The sequence below is a fragment of the Balaenoptera ricei genome, chromosome 2 (genome assembly GCF_028023285.1).
Source record: "Balaenoptera ricei isolate mBalRic1 chromosome 2, mBalRic1.hap2, whole genome shotgun sequence".
Taxonomy (NCBI): domain Eukaryota; kingdom Metazoa; phylum Chordata; class Mammalia; order Artiodactyla; family Balaenopteridae; genus Balaenoptera; species Balaenoptera ricei.
The window spans coordinates 140,513,701-140,534,340 of NC_082640.1; the positions used below are offsets into that span (position 1 = coordinate 140,513,701).

At 38.6% G+C, this 20,640-nt stretch overlaps 1 protein-coding gene across 1 annotated transcript in view; it reads right to left on the bottom strand.

Annotated features, from left to right (window-relative positions):
* The window catches only part of ERO1A (endoplasmic reticulum oxidoreductase 1 alpha), a 43,723-nt gene extending 24,334 nt beyond the window's left edge, over window positions 1–19,389 (bottom strand). Inside the window, exons 1-4 of the mRNA XM_059914237.1 lie at window positions 18,829–19,389; window positions 10,200–10,319; window positions 9,296–9,379; window positions 7,658–7,696 (exon numbers count right to left, since the gene is read on the bottom strand). Coding sequence (XP_059770220.1) covers window positions 7,658–7,696; window positions 9,296–9,379; window positions 10,200–10,319; window positions 18,829–18,942 — 357 coding nt within the window. The 5' untranslated portion in view covers window positions 18,943–19,389. The remainder of the gene's footprint in view (window positions 1–7,657; window positions 7,697–9,295; window positions 9,380–10,199; window positions 10,320–18,828) is intronic.
* Between the last annotated feature and the right edge of the window lie 1,251 nt (window positions 19,390–20,640).

Genomic DNA, 20,640 nt, shown 5'->3' on the forward strand with positions numbered 1-20,640 from the left:
ACCTTCAACTGACTCTTCCCTGCAGATATAATTTTTAATTGAGAAAATATTATCTCCGCAGGTAAATATATGAAAATATTTTAGCCCACATATTTTCGCAGTTTTATTCTTTGCCTCTAAAGTAAATTTCTTCAGTAAATATTCTAAGATAAAACTCATCAAATAAGTTGTCTTTATTTTTTAAATTATTTTAAATGTTTTGCCAAATAGAGATTCTATGAAATTGTAAGCCTTCTTAATTTCATTCCATTTCAGGTCAGAATATAAATTTATCCAGCTAAAAGCAGGAGTTCACCAAGAGGAGACTCTTCCCACAAGGGGAGAGTCTCCAAAATACAATTACAAAATTTCAGAATTTAATCTAGTACACCATTTGAGCTTTCCTCACTTAATGTGTACAATTCCTCCCTAGTTTTCATAGTAATAAATATTTAAGGTCTTTGTTTACAAGCTTTGTTATAATAAGTGCAACTTGCTAAACCTTCAAAAGCTGAAATTTGTTTTGTTCTTTTCTTTAAGCATTCCACTAATTCATACTTTGAATAATGATTTTCTACTGATTTTGAAAATGCAACCAACATTTAGAGGGCTCATTTATTAAAAATCAATCAACACCAATGAAGGACTCTTGGGTTGTTTTACAAAATAGTTCTTCAAAGGCTCAAACATTTATAAAATTGGATTGATGATGGACAGCAAAGAAAGTCCTACTGCCATGCTAAAGTAATATTTTCTTCAGCATCATCTTCATTTCAAAACTTTATAGTCATTACTTAGTATATAACATAAAAACAAAAACCTACATATTTTGACAATTACCACTTCTATCTTAAGTGGTAAGATATCACAGCATGTTTGGATGCAGTTATGAATTATGTATGTACCTCAACCAATTATAAATTCATTTCTGCTCCACAGATTTCCTGATTTAGTAAGGACATTGTTTTTACCAGGACATTGTTTTTACCAAAATCTGTATGTGTATTATCACCACAAAACAAACCCTTTGTCTTCAATTTTGAACTTTAAATGAATTTATACTAACATTCAGTGACAAATGTTTTCCTTCAACAGAATGAACTTCCAGAAGTTTTACTTTGAGTCCATCAACTGAATGGAAAAATCAAACAATTTTTGGAATTAAATGATTTTCTATGGAAACAGCTGATAATGGCATCATCTAATAATGTGCAAAGCTCTGCACTGGAGCCAAAACATTAATAGCTATGATTTCACTCTGTGTATGAATAAGAAAATGCAGAATCAAACATGAGCAAAATTAGTTTAGATCTAAGGTGGAAAAAGTACAGAACAGTGGTTTCCTCTAGGGAAGGAGTATGGATTGACTGGGACAGAGTATGAAGCAACTTTCTAGGGTAACAGTAACGTTCTATATTGAAACAGAAGCCTAAGTTACACAGGTGTATGCATTTAACAAATGCACACTTAAGACTTGTGCACTTCATTGTATATTAATTTTATGAAACATACACGTAAGCAATATTGGACTCTACTTAATGATATACTTCCAGTTATGTATATATCTAGTTAATGACATGTAGTGAGGGTAATGTGTACTGATGCTCACAATTTATTTGAAATGAATCAAAAAAATAAGATGGTTTAATGGATGGCTAGAAGGATTGACAGATGGACAGATATGTGGTAAAGTGAGTTTATGAAAATGTTAATGGAAGAATCTAGGTGATTAGTATAAGAGTATTCTCAGGAAAATTCCTTCAACTTTGCTGTATGCATGAAAATTTTCATAATAAAATATCAGAAAAATTTAATTTAGAACAGTTATTTAGTCTAAATGAAAAATCACATATCCCAGAATGATATGTAAATGCTCTGTCTCCAGCTACACGTGTCAAATTGTTGTCTTAAACACAGTCTTCTTAAAACAAACACTAACTTACAAAGTAGATGCTAAGGTTGTGCCAGCAGATCTGTGTGTTTGGATTTTCATATGATCAGTGATACTTCCATGGCCCTTATGGATAGTAAACGATGACCTTTGTGCAAGTTATATGTCATCATCAACTGTTCTAAGAAATGGAAATTCAGTACTTCATTTTTCATTAAACATGTACTTCCTTTTTCCTCTTTTAGTTATTTCAGGCAAAAGGATTCATTGTAAAATTTTAAAAGTACTAAATAGTAATAAGTGGTTGATTTGCACTATGCAATAAAGGATAAAGCCACTATAAAGGACTACTCTCTGTATGCAGGATTGCTCATCCTCTGTTTCCCATACATATTTCTCATAAGCCTAACCTATAATTTCCCAGGTTTTTCACTGACCAGTCAAATGGCAGCTTGGCAGCTTAAGATATATCACAGGTATGACACATACCACAGTACAAATGGCTGCTAACTCCAAAAGACCAGCAGCACAGCAGTGGCCAATGCTTCTCCCCCCACTTGCCAAGACTGTAAGGACACAGGGAGGGGGAAGGGTAAGCTGGGATGAAGTGAGAGAGTGGCATGGACAGAGATACACTACCAAATGTAAAACAGATAGCTAGTGGGAAGCAGGTGCATAGCACAGGGAGATCAGCTCAGTGGTTTGTGACCACCTAGAGGGGTGGGATAGGGAGGGTGGGAGGGAGACGCAAGAGGGAGGGCACATGGAGGTATATGTATACATATAGCTGACTCACTTTGTTATACAGCAGAAACACACCATTGTAAAGCAATTATACTCCAATAAAGATGTTAAAAAAAAAAAAAAAGACTGTAAGGAGTTAGCTGTCCCCAGCCATTTGTGACTGACTGAAATTATTTTATCAGTAGTCACCTAGGATGTTGTCTTTGAAAGAAAGGTTTAGTTTCTTTACATCTAGAAAAGGTCAGGAGAAGAAGGACAAGTTATTATTGGTTATCTTTGTGTTGAAGTAAGAAGTCTTTAGTGTACATACATCTGAAAGATTATATAAGAGAGAAGACAACAGAGGAAGCTAGAAATACAAAGCATTTGGTCAACCAAATCTATCCTAACTTATTTTAATGCAACTGTTAATATTTTATTTAAAAAATTTAAAACTCAAGACAAATAATAAATCAGACAGGATGCCAGAACAACAAGCATAAACTGGTTCTGTCCCAGGCAAACCTTGGCATATGGTCACTTTATTTGCTCTTGTTACTAAATAAGGGCTTTGGATTTTACTGCAAGGGAGACGGGACACTTTAAACAGAGGAGAGATACAATCTGATTTCTTTGTTTAAAAAAAAAAAAATCACTCTGGGGCTTCCCTGGTGGCACAGTGGTTAAGAATCCACCTGCCAATGCAGGGGACAAGGGTACGAGCCCTGGTCTGGGAAGATCCCACATGCTGCAGAGCAGCTAAGCCCGTGTGCCACAACTACTGAGCCTGCGCTCTAGAGCCCACGAGCCACAACTACTGAAGCCCGCGCACCCTAGAGCCCGTGCTCCTCAACAAGAGAAGCCGCCGCAATGAGAAGCCCGTGCACCACAACGAAGAGTAGCCCCCGCTCGCTGCAATTAGAGAAAGCCCAAGGGTGGCAACGAAGAACCAACACAGCCAAAAATAAATAAATAAATAAATTTATTGAAAAAAAAATCACTCTGGCTGCTGTCTTTAGAACAGACTAATATAGAGAGCATGGTTAGAAGTAGGCAGACCATTTAAGAGGCTACTGCCATAATCCAGACAAAAAGTGATAATGACTTGAAATACAGCAGTAGCAATAAAGATTGTAAGATTCTGGGTGTATTTTAAAACACTGTAATCAAAAATTGAATTTGTTCACCAAAAAGGCCTCGAAACAATGACAACCCAGTAAGAATTAGCACCGCAATGGCTCGGGTTATGATCACTAAACACCATTTCTCACTAAAAGAGCTAAGCATTCCTTAGAAAAGTGGTTAATTCCAAGACTGAAGCACGAAAGGTACAAACTAAGCCTAGGACATCTTTTCATAATGGAAAGCAAAAAATCTATGAAGACTACTAGGATCATCTCAAAAGGCAACAATTCCTAACTTGAAGGAGCTTCTCATGGCCAAAGATGGAACTCAAGCATTGAAACAAATAATGACTAAATGACTAGAGAAGATTCCAATACATTAAATATGTCAAAACTTAAGTTCATATTAATACTTAAAAATAAAAACCTTATTGGGCAACTTTGGAGGGTGCTGGGGCATCAACTCATAATTATTCTGAAAACTGGTAAACAAAGGAAAAGAATGAAGCATTTATTCTATGTGTTCTATATAAACTGTATTTCAAGGCATCCAAAGAGTTGACAAGAAAAGGTCTTTATACGATAATAACGGATAGTTAGTATAGAAAAAATGATAAAATTAGAATATCAATATTTTCAAACCCCTAATGAAATAACGCAATTAGGTAATAATCATCAAGGCTGCTAAAACCTTCAGGTAAAAAGCTAGTAGGGGACATTATAATGGACATATAATGACCCAAAAGATCAATCTTAACATCGTGAAAAAAAAGAGGAAACCAGACATTATGTGATGCAACTGTAAGTACACAGCAACTCTAATGAATATATATCAAAAAATTAATCTGAATCTGATAAGCCTTAATATCTAACTACAGGGCACCACATGCAAAAGAATGAAACTAACCCCTTTTTCACCCCATGTGCAAAAATCAACTCAACATGGATTAAAGGCTTAAACTTAAGACCTGAACCCATAAGAAAACATAGAGGGTAAACTCCTTGGTACCAGACTTAGCAAAGGTATTTTGGATTTGACACCAAAAGCAAAGGCAACAAAAGCAAAAATAAACAAATTGGGAGTACATCAAACTAAAAACCTTCCGCACGGCAAAGGAAACCAATAACAAAATGAAAGGGCAGCCTACAGAATGGGAGAAAAATATGCAGATCAGTTATGTTGGTAAGAGGTTAATATCCAAAATATATTAAAGAACTCACACAACTTAATGGCAAAAAATCAAACAATTCAATTAAAAACCGGGCAGAGGAACTGAAAAGACATTTTTACAAAGAAGACATACAAATGAGGTACCTGAAAAGGTGCTCAGCATCACTAATCATTAGGGAAATGCAAATCAAAACCATGAGACATCACCTCACACCTGTTAGAACGGCCATCACCAAAAAGACAAGGGATAACCAGCACTGGCAGGGATGAAGAGAAAAGGGAACTATTGTGAACTGTTGGTGGGAATGTAAATTGGTGCAACCACTATGAAAAACAGTATAGAGGTTTCTCAAAAATTTGAAAATGGAACTACCAAATGCCCGAGCAATCCCATTTCTGGGTATATATCCCAAGGAAATGAAAACAGGATATCAAAGAGATATCTGCACTCCCATGTTCATTGCAGCATTATTCACAATAGTCAAGATATGTAAACAATCTGTCTGTCAATGGTTGAATGTAAAAAGAAGATGTGAGATATATATATGATGAAATATTATTCGGCCATGAGAAGGAAGGAAATCCTGCCATTTGCTACAACATGGATGGGCCTTGAGGGCACTGTGCTAAATGAAATAAGCCAGACAGAGAAAGACAAATACTGCATGGTATCACTTATATGTAGAAACAAAAAAAAAGGTCAAACTCACAGAAACAGATAGTAGAAAAGTGGTTGCCAGGGGCAAGGAGGTGGGGAAAGCAGGGAGAGGTTGGTAAAAGGGTACAGACTTTCAGCTATAAGATGAATAAGGTCTGAGGATCTAATGTGTAACATGGTGGCCACAGTTGATGTATCATTGTTGTTGTATTGCATCATTTATATTTGCTGAGAGTAGAACTTAAATGATCTCACCAAAAAAAAAAAAAAAAGATAAATATGTGAGATGACGGATGAGTTAATTAACTAAATGAGAGGAATCCTTTCAAAATGTATGCATGTATCAAATCATCACAATGTACACTATAAACATCTTACAATTTTATTAGTCAACTGTACCTCAATAAAGCAGAAAATAAGTAATTTTAAAGGGGAATCTGACTCTGATAAGCTATAATTCTTAACTACCAGTTTACAGAAAATGAAGAGAGTGATATGTTGAATGACATGACAGGGATACAATCACTAAATACATAATGTGGGAAATTCTATAGGATATTGATTCATTTCCCTCAACACATAAGTGGCAAAGAAAGAAAAAAGGGCGGTGGGGTGGGGAATGAATATAGATTAAAAGAGACTTAAGAGCAGGAAATGTTCAAGTAGAACCAGAAAATAAAGAAGTGCTAACAAAAGGGAAAAAAACCAGTGATGGGGGTATGTCAAAGGGACACAGGAGCCAAGTGAAACAGCTCCCAACTGCGAAAACTGAAACGATATGAACAACAAAATAAAGGAGTACTAGGTTATCATCCACGATAGAAAATAAATACCCACAAGACAAAGAAATGATTGAACAAATAAGGAAATGGAGGGAAAAGATAACAAATCTCTCACATTGAAGAATTCCAAACAATTTATATCCTCAAGGAGATGAAGCACTCCTAAAATGTGGGCGGGGCCTAGTAACTTCCTTCCAAAGAATACAGTATGGAAAGGGCAAAAAAAGAATAAACCTGCAGTGGAGAAACCTGACAAAAAATACCTCAGCCAGGTGATCAAGGTTAATATTAACAGTGATAAGTCATGTTGATAGTATGTACCCTTGATATAGGATGTGATGAAATGGCACTTTTTTTCTTTTAACCTCTCTGGTCTTCTTTCCAAAAATACATAACCCCAGTCTAATCATGAGAAAAATATCCGACAAATCCCAATTGAGGGACACTCCACAAAATACCTGACCAGTACTCCTCTGAAACACCTTATCGAAAACAAGGAAAGTCTGAGAAACTGTCACAGCCAAGAGGAGCCTAAGGAGACATGACAACTAAATATAATGTGGTTTCCAGGATGGGATCCTGGAACAGAAAAAGGACATTAGGTAGAAAACTAAGGAAATCTGAATGAACTATGGACTTTAGTTAGTGATAACATATCAAAATTGGTTCATTAATTGTAACAAATGTACCATACTAATGTAAGATGTTAATTATAGAGGAAACTGGGTATGGAGTATACGGAAAATCTGTACTATCTCTACAATTTTTCTGTAAACCTAAAACTATTATAAATTTTTTAATTTATTTAAAAAGAGAGAGAGAGAGACATAGAGACATCAACTAAGTGCAATGTGTGGAATATGTTTGAATCCTGTTTCAAATCAACTATTAAGGCACATATGAAACAACTAGAGAAATTGGAACCCTGACTTTGGTGATGTGGGGCTTTTTTAGTGTTTTTTGTCTTAGAGATGTATATGAAGTATTTGTAAACAAAATGAGTTATCTCAGATTGGCTTTGAAATAACTGGGAGAATGGAATGTGAGGTACAGATGAAACAAGATTGACCACATATTGGTAATTGCTAAAGCTGCGTGATGGGTACACATGTTTTATTTTGTTTTTTCCCCTCTACTTTTACCTTTCAAGTTTTCTTTAATAAAGAGTTAAAGAAAAGAAACAAAAGAATTACAGCCACTGAGTACAAATAACTTTCAAGGGGTTTCACTGCAAAGGGGAGCAGAGAAGTGGGGTAGTAGCTGGCAGGGGAAGTTAATTTTTTTAGTTTTTGCTCAATACTAGACACATTAATAAGTATACGTACATACCTTGTAGCTTGCAGATTTAATTCCATCAGGAACTTCATCCTGAAAAAAATTTTTAAATGTTTTTAGATGACATTTATTCTATCTTCTGAAAAAATATTTTAAAGCTCTACGATTTATAAGAAAAATTCACAGAACAAATTACTGAAGTTAACAGGTTATTTTTTAACTGAGAATAGTTAGGCAGTCTTTATGTTATTTCTTAAAAGCAAACAAAAAATCCAACAAGTTATGCTATGGATTATACACATATTATATTACAGCACGGAAATGTAAAAATAGTCACTTAGCCATTATTCCTTTTAATGCTCAAATTGTCCCACCTTTGGCCACTAGAAGACCCACTAAGTGCTGACCTGTGTCTTTTTTATCTGACCTGTGTCTTTATCTGCACCTGTGTCTTATTTATATTACCCCAGTAATCTTTAACAGCACTTTTTGTTTTCTGTTATGACAAGATACTCCAGGTTCATCTTATATATTTCTTGTTCCAGTCTTGGAATCAACCATTTTTTAAGGCGCTTTCCACTTTCAGAGGAAAATGGTACTAGTTTTTAGTTGTGTGTTGGCCACTTAATAACACAGGACCTATCTGCCTATCCTCAAAGTGATGTTGTGAGTAGAGATAATGATGTATGTGGGAGAGCTCTGTAAATTGCAGGGTCCTATTCTAATGCTAAGCATATTCAGTACATTCCTGAAATAGATTACATCTGCCCAAAGGGAAGGACCTACACAGAGACTATCACTTTATTGTGTACTCTTCTACGCTCTGAACTAGGTCAATGTATAGTCTTTTCCTATGACCAGATATTTAGACGGTTTCTAATTTTTTCATATAATAAACTATGCCAAATTTATAGACTGATTTCAGCCGAACTGACATCTTTACAATATTCAGTATTGCTTTATGGCCATCTTTGGACATCTATCTAATTATTTTAGTAAGTGAAATTCTTAGCAGAATTGCTAGGTCAAAGGATATGTACCTTTTTTATTGTTTGGATACATTTGCTGAATTGATCTCCAAAAAGACTTAGCCACCAGAGTGCTCATTTCTTATTCCCAGACTAACACTGGATATTGTTTTTCTTTTTCACATTGGCCAATTAATAATGGAAGTGAAAGAACATTGTTCTGATTCATTATAAAGGGAATAAATAACTGGCCTTTCGACTGACAGAGAGTCCAGCCTCTATGGGCAGACAATCTGAGAATTCCTAAGTAAAGCCAGTGGTTTTGTCCAGACCCTCCCCAAGGAAGAAAATTAATACATCCACAAAAAAAGGGAGGGATTGTATTTGTACCTCAATTAATTTCATTTTTTTTTTAATACTACAAACATAACTTCGGGTAAGACATAAGAAGAAAAACAAATATCAAGCCAAAAGAACTATTAATCTCAGTAATAAATCAAAGGATTATATTAACCACAAAATTTAAATTCTATTATTATGAAGACAGAATAATTCAAAATAGGTTTTATATTTGTAAGTTTAGGTTTTTAATATGTTAATTTTAAACAACATTATATTTAACCTAAGGATAGAAATATTATTTCAGTTATATTGGCCCCTTTCAAAAGTCACAACTATTCAAAAAAAACATGTGACAGTTCTTAAGTGTATACACTGTTCTTACCGATTGACAAAGCTTGACAGCACAATCCCTTCTTCCACACTGGCTGATCTCATTCCAGAAAGGACACGGCCTTTTCAGGTTTACCTGTAAAATAATATTAGAAAAAAGTTATAAAAGTAAGAATTTTGAGATTATAACGGACAGATGTGGAACTATGATACTATAACCTGGTCATGTTATCGGCTACAATCATTCTATTTCTTCCACTAACCAGCTGTCAAGTTTCAGTGGTGGTATAAGTGTGTAGCTGTTATAAATAAATTGGTAGACTTGGTTAAAAAGACAAACTCTGCTACTAAACAGACTCTGAACAGATGGCAACCGGGAGCCAAAGTAGCTCATGTCATCACTGCTCAACTCACAGTCTTCTTTTTTTTTTTTTTTCCCCCAACTCACAGTCTTTTAATGAAAGTAACAGCTAACAGACAATTGTGAACTCAGATTGTAACTACATACTCCAATGATGAGGTTTTCTAAACACTTTCAGTAGATATCTCAAGACAAAATGTCACAAGTGACTTGTTAAAACAATACAAGTCAGAACAAAGTCATGCTTCTTCTCAAAAATATTTCTCTTTTTAAACTAATTGGAGTAAATCTGATGTTTTAGAATGTTATGAACAACTCATGACTTTGATAACGATATAATAGTTTCTGTTCTGACTTCAATTTAACCAACTAGGTTCTAACTCTAGTGTTCAAAACTCAGTTACTGAAATTAAAAGTATCCAATGGGTCGTTTTAGAACCATATGGTTCATTCTTGTGAACTGCATTTTCCTAATATAGCCTTGCTCAATCTTAAATAATAAGCACAATTTTGAAGCTTAGTGATTCCTAAGAAAATGTAATTACCCATTTAAATGTTAAGTGTTCCTATACCAAAAAAGAATTGTTTTAAATACCTTGTAATATCTAAAGTAGTCGCTTTCCAGGAGTTTTTGAAGTCTTGGGAAAAGCCTGTAGTTATTAAATTTATCAATGGTTTCAACATCACAGGTACAATCATCCAAGTAACCACTAACCTGTTACAAAGAAAATGGAATATTATATCAAAATGTCATAGACGCAACAGGGTTTTTTCCTCACATGGTTATGATAAAAGAGCCCTTTACTCAACCAACCCCTAGCTTCCCTCCTCCCCATAATTTTCTGAGATGGGACATGACCATAATCTAGTGATGCTATGGTTCTTACTATATACCTATAGGAACGCAGTGGATACCTTTTGTAGGGTGGGTGTACTGAGCTCATAATGACACACATACCCCCAAAGAGTTGGTCCCCTGCAGCCACTCTATAACCCTGCTCCCCAAGACTGACCGGGGGTGGGCATCTAAGCCAAAACAAGTCATGGTCCCCTCTCCAGGAATCAGGAATTGAGGCTAAGAAGGAGCAATGTCTCCCTCTGTCACTAAACAAGTAAACTCAGACCATATTCCATCACATGAACTGAGGAGCACGTGAGCCAGTTGGCAGAGAGAGGAAAGATTTTTAAAGACACAGAGAAGCAGAGATAGGAGATGGAGAACATATGCTAGCTGGATTCCCTAGGGTTTGCCTGCTCCCACTTCCACCATCTTTCCTGAAGCCCAGTGGCATTCCCATCCTTGGTTTTTCTGAGACTCTATATTCTTATAATTCAGTTGTCTCTGTCTTTCCTTTATTTTAGTTTCCCACAGGATGTGTAGGTCACAGACAAGCTTGGTGAATGTATAAAAAGAAGTGATATTGAATTTATAAGAGAAACAATAATTCATTATAAGGATCTAACAACCCTCAAATATTGGCCATGACAGTTTTTATAGATTTGAAATGGTACTTAGAAATTACTTATCCTTAGCAACACTGAGATAGCAAATTAACCACAAAGCCAATCCTGATCTTCAAATGCTTAAAGCCAATGTCTTAACTGTATTTACTAAATCAAACTATTAAATCATGTTATAATTAGAAGCAATGGGAAATCATATTATAATCAGACATTGTTAACAGTTGTGAAGCTAAAATTCTGAGATGTTTATTTGGGACTAGGCAAACACCTAACAGAATTAATTAAGCAGTGCTTTAAGTAAGTAAAAAATATATTATGATTTTTTTAAACTAAAATTTTTATTTTTGTAATATACAGCATGCTGCAGAAAAGAGATCCTTATACTTTGGTCTGAATATTTACATTATAAACCACTTTGGATTATATTTTAGGGAGAGTTATTGACAATAAAAAAATAATTTAAAAATCTGTTGGTAAGGAAGCAAATTAAGAATACTTCATTGAAATACTGAATTTAGGTGTTTTCCTTTTGGAATATGTAAAATCCTACACTATCTTTTAATTTTAGAACATCACAAAACAGTAATGGAAATTTTTCACCTAAGAGAGAAGAATACTTAGGATGATGACGGCAATATTCAAGAGCTAAGTTTTTTGTTTGTTTGTTTGTTTAGCCAATTTGCCTAGTCTTATTTGTTTTGGACTAAAGAATTCAGTTTCTAGAAATCTGATCTACATATTTTGTCACTGTAATAACTATTTTCATTTCATGTGCAAATGTGCCCTTGTTTCCTGTAAAAATTATCTGAGTACACAAGAATCTTAGAGTCCTAATTTTGGGTACCAACAAAACAAAAGTGCTTCTAACCCAGATGATTTGATTTTTCACACCTCTTTCTTTTGAGCCTTCAAAGCAAAACTTCTAAGAACATAAAATAAGCTACTGTTTCTCCCCTTGGATACAAATTATTATACAAAGAACAATAGGCACAAAGACTGCAAAGGCCAAAGAGATACATGCCAGATAGAGATATTAAATCACAAAAGAAAAAAACACAAAAATCTTAAGAGGAAGGGTTTGAGGCAATCCATTTCTCCCCCCCCCCCCGAGGAATTCATTTTTAAGGTAAAAATCTATCCTCCCCTCTTTTGGAAAGCTGCCCCTCAGGTACCACTCACCCCCTGCTCAGTTAACTGTCTCTCCTATGTGTTCCCATGACACTCCACATACTCTTACACAAGAATTACCTCACTGTATTGAACGTATCTATTTCACTCCCACCCACTAGACTTAAGACCCTTGAGAGCAAACTCATGTTTGTTCATTTTTGTATTCCCGGTACTGAGCACTGTACTTCTAGAAAGCACACAGTAGATGCTCAATAATTATTTGTGGAATGGGTTGGTGAATGAATTAATGAATGCTGTCCATTGTCACTCTCATTCACTGGAGCCCAGCACCGCACTGCCTAATTATAACTATGTACTTCCATGTCACCTATGGTGGTGCTCAGTGCCAGACCATGCCAACTCAAGGGGCAGGAACCCACTCACAGAGCAAGGAAAGCAAGCAGCAAAGGCAAACAACCTTTTGTGTCCAACATTCTACTGATCTATATCCTAATTACAAAGGGAATGAGAAGAAGCCCCAAATCAGAAAGAAATGCAAGATGCCTCCAGAGCACAGGTGGCTTATAACCTAGAGGCCCCAGAGGAAGAGAAGGCAGGACAATGGTAGGTTTAAAAATCTTCTGCCCCTTACCTTAGAAATTGAGTAGGAGGTATTACCAACTACAATGACAGGCCACAGGGCAGCTAAGGAGGTACAGCGTGGCGGGGGCGGGGGGGGGGGGTGAAAGGAGTTTCACTGGATGGAAAGAGTCCAGCAAAGAAGAGGCAGGAAGATACCTGGAAATCCAAGCCATCTGACTGTTCAGATAAGCTTGCCAACAGGCAGCAGAACCTGATCCCTGGAAGGAAGTCCGGCAGGTATGATACCAGGCCCAGTTATAGAAATTAGAGAACCAGGCATGTTACCAGAATAGAGTCTCAGGAAAAGTGTAAGGCAGAACTCCAGTTAATGGACCCAGGGCAGAACCTTGGAAACAAAGCAAAGTCCTATTGCCTAAACTAAGACCAAAATACAGGTGCTGATCTATAAGAAAAATGGCTTGATGTTGTACTTCAAAATATGCTATGGCTGCATAAGTAACCACTACACTATCTCCCAAAGTGAAATAGAACTCTGGCCCTGGGGCTTCCCTGGTGGCGCAGTGGTTGGGAATCCGCCTTCCAGTGCAGGGGACACGGGTTCGAGCCCTGGTCAGGGAGGATCCCACGTGCCACGGAGCAGCTAGGCCCGTGCGCGACAGCTACTGAAGCCCGCGTGCCACAACTGCTGAAGCCCGTGCGCTTAGAGCCCACGCTCCACAACGGGAGAGGCCACCGCGATGAGAAGCCCACGCACCGGAACGAGGAGTGGTCCCCGCTCGCCGCAGCTAGAGAAGGCCCGCGTGCAGCAACGAAGACCCAACGCGGCATGCATGCATGCATAAATAGATAAATAGATAAATAAATAAATAGATAAATAAATAAATAAGAACTCTGGCCCTACCATAGGAATCCAAATCTTTTAAAAATGCACCCGCTTCCCCGCCCCTGCAACATACACACAAAGTGCTTGATGAATGCTAAAATTTGAAGCTCGCTGCTCTAGGCTTCAGGTGATAATCAGCTTTGGTTTTGTGGAGGGCCAAACTAATAGGAAGCAACGGAAAGGCCCTTGTTGAGGGTGGTAGATATAAGGACCAAAGTAGGCCTAACACACAATATCACCCAGTTTAAAGTCCTGGTCTCTTAAGAGCTGGAAAGCCTTTGAAGGCCTTCTTTTGCTATCTTCCAAGCAACCCAGCAATCCCCTCCCTCACACACCCTCAAGGGGAGGCAGTGTATTAACAATGGCTAGCAGGCAGGCTCTGGAGTCAGGCCTTCTAGGGTTGAATCCCATCTCGGCTGCTTATTAGTTGTTGACATTGCCCCTGCTTTTTAACTTCTCTAGGCCTCAATTTCCTATCTGAGTACAAAAATAGAAGTAACAGTAGTTCCCATCTCAAAGAGTTGATATCAAGATAAAACGACCCAGAGTAAATGCCCAGTAAATGTTGATCATTACTATTACCCTACCACTGCTTAAATGCTTCCAGTGACAGGGATCTTGCTATTCCCCAAAGCAAAAGGCCAGGTTTGCAGTTAAAATTCTCCAAAAACTTTACATCTGAAGCTCCAGTGCAACACACAACTAGATAACCAAATGTTAGCCCCATTATTTCTCCATTGACTCTCATTGGTTTGGACCAAATACCAAAATACACAAGGCAAGGGAAAAGAAAATACACTGGCCTGCTTGTTCTCTAGTTTTTGGATAGAGGTATCCTTTACTTTGCAATGAAAGACAAAACAAAAAACACTTTCTAAATAGTCTTCCTGTGTCCCAACAACTTCCAGTCCTACCATAGATTTTTTTTTTTCCAAAGTACTGTAAGAATATATTCCTCATACTTGTATGAAATACCTTTCAAAAGTGCTCAAAATGCGCTTTATTTGGCAAAGAACTGCAGTTGTGCTAAATTTTATTGAGTTTTATGACCATTAAAAAAAAAAAAGAACATGAAAAACATTCATTCACTGACAGAGCAGACTGGGACAACTGTTAAAGAAAGAATAGAAACACCAAAAGATTCTATCCTGGCTAGTAGGCACCATTCTAAGAACATGGAATGCTATGAGCTATTTCTTCTTTAAAGTCTTGGTCTTGCTAGAACTTTAAATTGTTGCTAAATGACCCAAAGTATGGCAACCAACGTTAAATACATTTTGGTCCACGTGCTTTGTTCAGAAAAGCCTGGAATGTTGTAAGCATTCACAGTCAATGGACACCTCTCCAGTATAACCTGTTTCAAAGATCCCTCTGACTAAGTATTAATCCTGGACTTATTTCCACCCACCACTTAGCATATTATCAAGTGTCTCTTCCATGGCCCAGCCACTCTGACTAACAAAAACTCTTTTTTTTAAATTGACCTAAACAAGACACCCAGACAAGTAAGTCTGCTAAAATACATCAATGCAGAGTGTATCTACAATGCACTCCAAAGGAAAAATAATCCACCTTTGAAGCAGCTATTATGGATTACCTGAACTACTCCCCTTTCATTAACCTGAGGGAGATTTACTGCATTCAAGCAAGTGGATCTGAGGGTTACCAGCATTAGCTATATTAAGAGAGATAAAACATTCTGAGTATGGAAGTTTACAAACTCATTTCTAATTAATTTTAAAAAGATGAAAAAGATGTCCATACTGCCTCCGTATCCAGGCTTCAATATCTCTTCTGAGTTGATTTATTTAAAATGCATCCTGGGATTCCATGAATTGGGACTAAAGTTCTGTTACATTCGTTCTAATGGTGCATAACGAGGAAATAATTGTCACAAAGGAATAAACTCTGAAAAATCTTCATTTACTTCAAGCCCATACCTACTACAATACTATTTTGATTTAAAGAAAGGGTGAGTCCTGATTTATGGGGTTTTTACACAAAACTGTACATGTGTTAGACTTCATAAACTTGTATACCAACAGGGGGAAGAAAGCCAATTTTCTGTGTAAAAAAATTTTTTTAACATTGTTTAACAGAATGATACAGGGATTGGGGGGAGGGAATGTATATAAGGAAGATTTATAAGTTCCAGACAATTGATCACTTATTTTGAGCAACTAAGTTGAAGCACTGTTCTCAAAAGAACTTACAACATACAGTGAAAATGGTTTAAATAGGATGTGGTGTCAATAACAGACATATGCAATAACTCAGGGGTCCCCAACCCCGGGGCCGAGGACCTCTACCGGTCCGTGGCCTGTTAGGAACCGGGCCGCACAGCAGGAGGTGAGAGGAGGGTCAGCCAGCGAAGCTTCATCTGCTGCCCCCCATCGCTCTGCATTACCGCCTGAGCCATCCTCCCACCCCCGCACCCCGTCCCGGTCCGTGGAAAAACTGTCTTCCACGAAACCAGTCCCTGGGTCCAAAAAGGTTGGGGACGGCTGCAGTAACTGACTAAGTTTAAATATTCATTGGAAGCTGTCAACCCATCTTTAATTAAGAATATACTTCAGCTCCTGTAGTGTTCACATCTTGTATTATAATTTCCCTAACAGTTGCTGAGCACCAATTATTTACCAGTCTCCGTACTCTGGAGTGTCAAGAATTGGGACTAAACTAATTTTTTAATTTATTTTTTGATCTCTCAAAACTTGTTCATAGTAGGCCTCAATAAATGCTTATTGAATTTAGTCTGATTATTTGTAGAGCTTTGTACATTTTACTTCAGTGACTTTCTAAGGTCGAATAACTAACCACATGCTGCTCTGGCTCAAATCAGAACTCCTACAAACAAGCCAGGCACCCATGCAACAGTGTGGTGAGGGGTGATGGTGTGGTAACTCAAGGCAGAAGTGGTAAAAGGCACAGGCAACAGGAAGGAAGAAAGGGATATGACTATAAACAAAAAAAAGAGTCAACAGGACTTTGTGGCCAGTTGGAAACTGCAAATAGAACCAGACAAGATTTGAACTTGTATTTCCAAATCTCAGGTGAAAATTTAGTTTCTAGCAATATTTACTAACTTTTTAAATTTTTTAAAAATACCTAAAATACCTCTTCCCAAGCCCCAAAGAACATGATTTGCTGAACTGTAAGCTCTTCAGGGCAGGGATTATGCCATAGTTATTTCTGTATTCCAAACTCTCAGATCAATGTACATAGTGTTTATAAATGTTTTTTGAATGAATAATTTGTTCCTCCCCTTATCTTTTCTGTCTCCATTTTTTTCTTTTATCTGTCTCTCCCTCTGTTTTGGTGTGCATGCCAATGTTTGTCTCCATTTTTCTCTTCATGTCTATTGGTCACAGTCCCCTCCCTCCTCTCCTCCCCTTTCCCCCATCCCTTCCATTACTGAACATAATAGAACTAAGGTATACTTGTTTCCTTTATTGAATTGGAATTGATGGTCTCTGTTTTTAAGTTTATTTAACTAACCCATTTTAAATGTCCCTTAAATTTGTATTTTACTCATTTTATTACTTTTTAATTTGGCTCTGGAAAGAAAAACAGTCACTCTTGTTCTAAAAGGAAAAGAAAGAGGTCTAACAGATTTTTGTGTTTTTTAATCTTGAAAATATTGTGAAAGAGTAAAAAAAGCCTAACACTAATCAGAAGAAAAAGTAAATGAATATAAAAAACTAAAAGCTCCCCAATTTTAATCAGATATCTAAAATGGTTATGGGGGAGGGGAGTGAACGTTTAAAAGTTCAACATGTACTTTTATTCCATTATCCAAATATCTAGAATGTAGTTGAAAATGTTACAATGGACATCTTTCTGCACTGAATACCTTATTTTTAAGTCCACTTATTTCTAATTTACTTATTTTTAAATGTTTAAACTTTGTGATATGTTGTATTTGTAAGCAGAAGAAAAATTACCCTTTTTCCTTTTAAGTACTTGATTGTGTACTGTTTGTAATCACTGAAGGTAAAGGAGCTTTTCAATCTCTTAGTTATAAAGCAGCAATTTTCTTTCAACTTCTCTTACACCTTCCCAGCTATCACTCACCCCAACTTCCAAATCACTCAGCAAAAAATAAAATCCAAGAATTTAAATCAGTGAAAGAGATGACACCTCTTCTCATAATATTTAAATTCTTCTTTCCTCTGTGAAATAGTATTACCCCCCCTACACACATAAAATGTTATTTCTGATAAGTTAATAGTAACATCTACTTAAAAGGAACAATTTGGATACCCATATCTCAATTTTGTATAAATGTAATTTTTATCAACAGAAGCCAACCAAAAGGTGACTTTAAGAATAATGATATTAAAATATCAGATATTGTGGGCACCAAAAACCTGTAACTTTCTTTGAATTTTTTTCTCAAGGAACCCACATCTCTTACTAACAGAAGGAAATAACCATAATAAGCTTGTAATTAAACTTGTGCACTGAGGACCGTTCTCCCAATTCAGACCAGCAATATGGATGTCACGGTAAAAGAGTCTCACTACATTCAAGAAAAACAAAGGACACATAGGGCGAGTAGTCACAGGGCAACCGCGGCCCCCAAGACACCAGGCAGTTAGGCTTAGACACAGAAAAGCCACACGAAGCCATTCTCCTGCCTGACAGGGAGATCTGAGGGCAGCCCCCCTGCAAAAGCCTGTCCTGGCCAGAAAGGCTGGAGAAGACATCCAGCACAGGCACAGTCCACACTGTTCCAAGTCAAATTAGAAGTCAGGAAGACCCAGGTTCTGCGAAAATAAAAATACTGTGTGTGTGTGTGTGTGTGTGTGCACCCGCGCGCACCTTCCCCGGGCAGGAAAGACCAAAAAAGATGCACAAACCAACTAGGTAGAAACAGCGGTGCACCCACACCTCTCGTCCCACGCCTGATCGGAAGCGCGGGAGGGCGAGCCGACGTCGGTTCAGGCTGTTTGGGGGGGGGGGGGGACCGGTCCACACCAACCCAGGCGAGCTGCAGAGGATTCAGCCACTGCCAGGGAGCAGAAGCACAGAGGGCTCCTTCCGGAAGGGTGGAGATGCAGAGACGCACCCCCAGCGCCCCACCTGCCCGGGCGCACGGGACAGAGCGCACGGCGGAGGCAGGGGTCCCGGGACCCGCAGCGCCGCCACGCACACCCCTCACCTGGCAGAAGCACCTCTGCGCCGCCGTCTCCGGGGGCTGCTGCCCGCTGTGGCCCGAGCCCAGCAGCCCCACGGCGCCCAGGAAGCCGATCAGGAAGCCCCAGCGGCGGTCCATAGCCGCTCCGGCCGCTCGTCGCGCCGCGCCTCGGAATCCCCAGCGATCGGGAGCAGGCCGTGAGTCCGCAGATAAAGCCCGCGCGGGCCTGCCCCCGGCCGCGCCCCACCTCCCGGCCGCCTCCCAGGCCCGCCCTCGGCTCTCCCGCCTCTCAGAAGCCGCCACCTCCCGGTGCAGCCTGCGGACGTGCCGGGGACCCCGCGCTGGCAGGCCGGGGTCTGAGGCCCGCTTCCTTCCCCACGCGTGAGGCTGACGCACCAAACCGCTTCCCGGCTCGGCCCCTCCCGGTGCGCCGCGCCCGCCCCCGGCTCCGGCCCCTTTAACGCCCGGGGCCCGGAGACTGGAGCGGGCTGTCTGCCCCCAGCCCCGCGTGGGAGTCGGGGTCCTTCCCGCTCCGAGAGCCGAGCCGGAGCGAAAGCTGGAGTGGTCTGTGTCTTCCGGCAGAGCCCCGCCCCAGCCTGCTCACTCCCAGCCAATCCTTCCGTATCTCAGTGTGAGGAAATCAAAACTGTGAATTACGTGTCCCCAGTGGCCCTGGCTGAGTGCTAAGGCTGAAAAGGATATTCGTGATCATCTAGACCAGGGCTGCATATCTAATCTAGATTTTCTAGTAGTCACATCAAAAGAGCAAAAAGAAACAGGTGAAGTTAATTTTACTAGTAGATTTTATTGAAACCATTATGTGCAAAATATTTCAAAATATACTCAATAGATGATTCTCATCTATGATACTCAGTAGATGATTCATAAAATATTTTACATTTTTTATTTTTAGCTTTGAAATCTGATGTGTATTTTTTATGAACTAGCCACATTTCATAGTCAAATGTGGCCAGTGGCTACTGTGTGGACAGAGGCGGAGATTACTGTTTATTTTATAGGAGGAAACAGGCCCAGAGAGGTGAGGCGATGTGAGCTAGGAATGGGAGCTGGGCAGTGAGAGAGCCAGGTCCTCTGATCCCAGCTGTGGGACTGGTCCATCAGCTTTTTTTTTTTTTTTTTAAAGGATAAATTTTCAAGGTGAAACTGGAAAACATTCCAACATCTTACACATTACATTAAAAGTTAAAATATTTCTATTTATTCTTTTGGTAAATCTCTTCCTGTTTGTTTCTGCTTTTGTTTTTTCTTAAAAAGCCATCACTTATTGACGTAACTCTAGGATATGGTAGGCCTCAAATAGATATTATACTCCTATTTTCTAGCTGAGAAGAATAGGCATAGAATTTATATACGTTATTTAAAATCACTTGGTATGGTAGGGGCGAGACTCAAACCCTATGCTCTGTCCATCACTGCCAAGTGAATTGACATGTAATTAAAAAGTCACCAATCATCTGACATCCTGGTGGGCCGGGGAAGCTCTGATCTTAATATCTACAAAATGCAATGTATGCATATTAATACAATCTCTCGCTTTACCCCGAAAATTACTTTTTCACTATACTGTGTATGGGTTCTACTTATCCTTCTAGGGCCAGACCCAGCTCACTCAGTCCCTCATCATGAGTCTTCCTGGTTTCCTCTTCACCCAGTTCCACTGGGTGGAACTTACACTCTGCCAGATTGAGCTTGACATTAGAGATATAAAGACGTATAAAACCCAGTCCCTGCATGTGGATGGACACCCCATGGAATTTAGTATGTAATCTTTTATGACAGTTCTACTTTATGTTTCTACCACTGAATTGTAATCTC